The sequence below is a fragment of the Arvicanthis niloticus genome, chromosome 20 (assembly GCF_011762505.2).
Source record: "Arvicanthis niloticus isolate mArvNil1 chromosome 20, mArvNil1.pat.X, whole genome shotgun sequence".
NCBI lineage: Eukaryota > Metazoa > Chordata > Mammalia > Rodentia > Muridae > Arvicanthis > Arvicanthis niloticus.
In genome coordinates, this window is record NC_047677.1 from 33,584,720 (window position 1) to 33,590,719 (window position 6,000).

At 42.8% G+C, this 6,000-nt stretch overlaps 1 protein-coding gene across 8 annotated transcripts in view; it reads right to left on the bottom strand.

Moving 5' to 3' along the window:
* Nucleotides 1-3,965, bottom strand: part of Cabcoco1 (ciliary associated calcium binding coiled-coil 1) — a 107,230-nt gene extending 103,265 nt beyond the window's left edge. For 4 of the 8 annotated variants that reach the window (XM_076917071.1, XM_076917069.1, XM_076917068.1 and 1 more), the window contains exon 1: nucleotides 3,794-3,946. In XM_076917071.1, the coding sequence (XP_076773186.1) occupies nucleotides 3,794-3,904 (111 nt within the window). In that variant the 5' untranslated portion in view covers nucleotides 3,905-3,946. Of the gene's footprint in view, nucleotides 1-3,793 lie in introns of all 8 variants that reach the window. The other 4 variants (XM_076917066.1, XM_076917072.1, XM_034524433.2 and 1 more) reach the window with 3 other exon arrangements.
* Between the last annotated feature and the right edge of the window lie 2,035 nt (nucleotides 3,966-6,000).

The window sequence follows — 6,000 nt, forward strand, 5'->3', positions numbered from 1 at the left end:
GAGTCATAGCTTTAGGAAGGTTGAGAACCACTAGTCTTGGGGAATCTGTGAGGTTCACATCCCAGTAAGAAGAGGCCCTGTCTCACAAATTAAGGGGGTAAGTGACTTGAGGAGGACATACGATGTGGACCTCTTGGCTTTCACATATGTGTACACACACACACACACACACACACACACACACACACACAGACTAGTCAGTGGAAAAGAATAGCAATCTAAGATGTGTAATTTTGCATATACATAGAAAAGCGCTATCCTGCTTCAATGGCAAGTCCACTCATATTATCCCTACCTGTTCTGTGTGTGATAATAGGAGACAGGCTGCTATACTCAGCAGAAAGAATACTCGTTTCAAATTATATATATATATATATATATATATATATATATATATATATTACTCATTTCAAATTATATATATACATACATATACACAAAAATATATATACATACATATACAATACATATACATATACATATACATACACATGCATATATAATTATATATAGCATATATTATATATATGTAATATAATATTATTATTATATATTATTGAATATATATTGGGTCTGTGAGATGGCTCAGTGGGTCAGTTGCTTGTAGCACAAGCTTGATAACTAGCGTTTGATCCTTGGTGCTCACGGTGGAAGGAAGGTACAGACACCCCAGTGTTGCCCTCTGACCTCCGCATGTGCCCCTTGGCATATGCAAGAGCCTCCCCCACCGATACGTAAGAATTTGGACTTCTTAAAGACTTGCTCTTAGAGCCTAAATTTCTTAATATCAGAAGACTGAAAGTGAGTTGGTTTCACCTGAGAAGAGGGCAGAGGGAGAACAGGATGGCTTCAAGGGGTCTGTCGCTCTAAGCACAGGAAAAAAACGGGCCAGGCTGTGTCCCTGCATCCGCACGCTAATACAGATGGTGACATTTGAGGTCTATTTATGTTACCTTTTTTTGTTTTTTACACTATCGCAGAGTCTGCCCAGATTGACCTGTATCGTACAGCGGTTCATCCACACGGAAGGATGATACTTCAGTCATGAGGAAGTTTCTTGGATGATATTGAAAACGCAGAAACTTGAAGGTTTGCTATTTAAGTGGAGCCCAACAGGGAGTTTGGGAGGACCACCTCTAACGTTCTAGAGGACCATCAGACTGTAGATAAATCTGCCTGCAGGTTCCCACCAGACACACTGACAATCTCTAAGACAAACTTCGGCATCTTTTCCTGTAAGATAATGTCTGCATTCCGGTGATTTACCAGAGGGACCAGGTTCACGTCCCCTGTTGGGGACATGCTATGATTCATACTCAGCAGCAGTGATCCGGTCAGAAACATTTTCATTCCCTGTAGTTCTCTCCTGTGAGCTAAGCCACAACTCTTTTAAGAATTAGCATCTTTTGAGGATACTATTTATGAATGAACTGGCCAGGAGGCTGCAGAATTTGAACTGGATATTTACTTATAAGCTATTTTCACATAGGTCTACAATAGCTATCCTTTAGTTTCAATTTTTGCTATTTTTTCCCTTTTGTCCTTGCACATTCACATAAATAAAGGCTGAAAGTTTAGGTATTTTTGTTCAATATTATTGAAGAAACCGGACTTCATAGTTCAGATACTAGCAAGCAGAGCTCGTGGGATGTCCCCACACAGTCTGCTTTCCTAGTTCTGCACCCTATGCCCTCTGCTCAGGGTATCTCAGCGTAGACCCCAGTTTCTGGTGACCGCCTTGTATGGCACACGGCAGACTGCCTATGATAACAATGTGCTAATGCAATGTGCTTGAGGACCTACTATGTGAATAGGGCAGCCATTTTTATTCTCCATGTTGCCCATCACCAACACATGCGGAAGCACAGTGATTAAAGCATGTGCTTTATTTCTGATAGACTTGGCTGGAAAATAAATAGTTCATTCTTGCATGCCTCAAGTGACTAGCTGGTCATCTGGTTGAATCAATTTAAATGCAGAATTTACCAGAAAAGAAACCCTAAAGTAGATCCCTATTAAGGGGGTCAGCTCTGCAAGGAATCTGACCCAAGGGCTTTTCCCTGCATTGGCCCTGGCACTTGGCCTACAAGGGTCTTTTGTCATGTTTTCCTGCCAACCTCAAAGACCCTAGACAGCCCAGAAGGGCGGTCCTGATGGTGGACCATCTTGCTGCGTTCTAGAAAGACTCGGTTTTACAGGGCTGGAAAATGGAGAACGCACCTTTGAATATTAACTGCCATTGTTGGTTAAGTAAGCCTGGGAACAACTGGATTTCTTCAGTTTCTTACTAATAAAAAGATTGAGCTAATAAAAATTGAAATATAGATTTATGTATGTGTACATGTTATGCATATTAACTCAGTCTTTTTTTAAGGGCTCTCTCTCTCTCTCTCTCTCTCTCTCTCTCTCTCTCTCTCTCTCTCTCTCAAATACTGATTCATTTAGCCTCAAATCACTAAATGTTCTTAGAAAGGGCATTACATCCACTGGTAAGTTAGTGTGTGAGCACAAGGAGACATATAGTCATAGAAGATTTTGTGTATGTTTAAACGATACGGAATTTAATTGGAAAGTTTCCTATGCTGGTTTAAAAATTATGTTAACTTACATTAGTGATCACAAGGGAGGAATGAGCTTAGCATCCAGTTTATCATGTTAAAATGTGCATTTAATGTATGCTAATTTTATTTAGAAAGGCTCATGGGAGAGCCCGCAGGCTTAGCGCTTAGCGGTCTGCCTGCAGTACTGGGGGACCTGGAGGGGGTGGGGTGGGACTGGCTTGCTCGCTTGTTGGAGAGGAAGGCATGAAATTATTGGCTTTGTGCTTCCTGACTGCTGAGTCTGCAGTGAACACTTATCTTCTCCACAAAGACTGTTGTTGTTTAGACTAATATGGAGGCTGAACAAAGCCATGTTAATTAACACTTCATTATTCACTCTTTGGAGTCTTTAAAAAAGGAAGGAAAGAAAAATAACATCCTACAAACAGTACTTGGTAGACTCAGTGAGGAGATTTAAACATTAAACAAAATTAGATGCCTTAGCTGATGCACTCATGGTTAAAATCTTAGCAAGGAGTGTGGCACCTTCTGCCGAAGCTGAACACCGGACCTTCATCACTGGGACCCACATCAAGTGGTCCTCTGACCTCCACACTGATCACCAGTACAGGGACTTTAGTCCACCCAACCGCAAATAAGTAAAAGTACAATAATAATAAACTTTCAAGCATTAAGTCTCGGGGCAAAATGACTTAATGGCCCCCACCCATTAATAGCTGGTACTAGGAGGGGGTCTTAAGGTGACCTTGTGCTATCCAAGAGATTCCTGGAGTACCAGGGGCAAATTTAGTAACAGCCAGGAGGGCAGAGGCAGAGAACAGACTCTCAGGGTGTTTGGTCTTGTCTGCTGGGACAGGGCCAGGAAACAACAGAAACTAAGCCTGACTCACTCAGATAGCCAGCAATCTTTAACACCCTTTGATCAGTTGTTGATCTTCACAGTCAATCAGTGGCATTTGAAAAACGGGACTGGTCCCCTTTAAGATCAGAGATTGCTTTTTTTTTTCTTCCAGTTGAAGATTTGCATATTTGTAAGGCTGTGTGAGCATGGAACTTTCCAGAGTAAGCTCACAGGGTTTATGATGAGCTTCAGGGGTCCTGGGGACCCCTGCTCAAAAGAGCAGCTTGCAGGCCATTACCCGTTGAGTCCCCAGTTACTCTGAACTTGACCTTGAGTGACCTTGGTAAAAGCGGAGGACCCAGGAAAGGACTGCCCAGAAAGGGGCGCATACCTCAGAGTCAGCCGTGCTGCCTGGTGGCGTCACCCCGGGGGTAGCCATCCCCCAGGAGGTCAATACTGTGGACGACCCTGCCATGTTTTCTTTAGAGGAAGCAGCTCTCATCGTCAAGGCAACGGGTGTGGGAGGCAGCGACGCCTAACCGGAGCTCAGGCCCCGCCCACTCACGGGACCGTGAGGCCACCTGCTGCTCGAATTACAGTGGAAACTGAGAATTTTACTTAAGTAGCAATTCTGGTGTTGACACAGAAGGCAAACTCTAAAGGGGAGACGATAAACGATTTGGGGCTTTGGCCCTTAATGGTTGATCTTAAGCAATGTTTGTAAGGTTTAAAAGCTTGATCATGGCATTGTGGTCTTTAGTAGGAAAAACTGACTCTAATTTTAGAGGTGCATGTTTACCTAGTGATGGAAGTGACAATACGCAACTTACTCCAAAAAACCGAGGGAAGCGGATGGATGGACTTGTGACTTAAAATTGTGGAAGAGGTGGGGTTACTACACTGTCTCCTCTCGCAAGTGAAATTTCCGTAATAAAAAGCCTGGAAACAAGGTACTATACTGGGAGAATGAAGAGCCTCCATACACACGAGGTTTGCAGCCCAGGCTGAAGATGACCTTGAACTGCTGACCCTCCTACCCCCACCTCCCAAGACACCAAGGGCACTGTACCCACTTTATGCATGTACAGATTGAATCTAGGGTCGTCTGAGTGCTGGGCAAACACCCATAACCGCTGTGCTACAAGCCTGACCCTACATATTCGCATCTTGGTTACTTAATGCTTCCTTTGGCTGTGGGGTTTGCCCTACATTTACCTGCTTGAAGGCTGCTACTAAGGATGTTTACTGTCAAATCCAGACACTCCCGGGTCACTTCCCCCAGGCATAAAGTAAAATCACAACCATTAATGGCCTCGAAGCTTTTCAAAGACATTGGACAGATTATTGCATTAGAAGTGTTCGGGGAATCTTGGCACCTCCTAGTGTTCATAGAGCTGGTGTTCGCATTAAACTTTTCCTGGCTGGATTCACGCTGTGCAAAGCTACCGGTTCACCAAATCAGTATGCTTCTTTCCCGTTGCTGTTCAGAGGAAATTTAACATGTTGCTTTACTTAGCTTTATAACCACGTCTCGCCCTCAAGTGTTTTCACAGTTTAAACAACCACAATCCTGGTATATAGCCCACCTGTATTCAAGAATCCTCTCTATTTTAGTTCACATACGCTCCGTCTCTTTAAGCAGGTTGTAATGTCTCTTTTCCTTGGAATTTTTACTCTTCCAGGGACCAGTTGATTTCTCAGCACAAAGTATGAACTCAACAACATTGCTATGACTTTTAACCCCATTTTAAAAGGATTTTAGAATGTGTCCAATTAGTGAAAATAAAATCAATTCATAGTTATTGCTAGACTTAATATGAATCACCAACTTCCAAACTCATTAAAGGGTTTAATATTTTTTCTCTCTTTTTTTCCCCCCTTTTGATCTTAACTCCAAAGAAATGGAATGAGCGAGCCACCTTCTGTGAAGTTGGAATGGCTCACATTCTTGCAATTTAGTGCTTGCTAAACTGCAAACACATTTATTTCTCCTAAGAGTGGTTTGTGGTTTCCTCCGACAATGGGACGGATTTAGCTGCCCCTTAGCTGGTTTTTGCCCTCCCTTTTGGCAATTTTACAGCTTTATTTCTAACTTTGGACCCCAGAAGTAGATGGAACACTGCCCTAAAGATAGACTTATTGACGGGCGTGGTACCTCAGGAAACATGAAATTCCAAATGTTACCTTAACGCATTCAATGTTATAATTTATAGAGAAGTGAATTTGGAGGCAGTCATTTAATTTTATGGGGCAGAATGTGCCCCCCCCCCCGTATATAATGGTGTTGAAAACCCATTAGCCCAAAGGTTTCTTTAACTGGCAGAAGGGTAGGCTGACATTAGCATCCCACTTTTTGTGGAGAGAGACAGGCCAGTGAGGAAGATATTGCACCAGGCTGGCTCACCTAAGGCTTCCCGCTCAGGCCTCTCTTGAACTTACAGGCCTCTACGTGAAGCCTGCAGCTTGCCGCATCTCGACTTTACAATGTTGTTTTAGTACTAAACAGGAAAGGAGAATATTGACCTTGGAGTTTACAGTCATTTATATTATTTTGTAGGGTTCTCTGACTTTTGGCATGTTTATTAAATGTGGGATAGT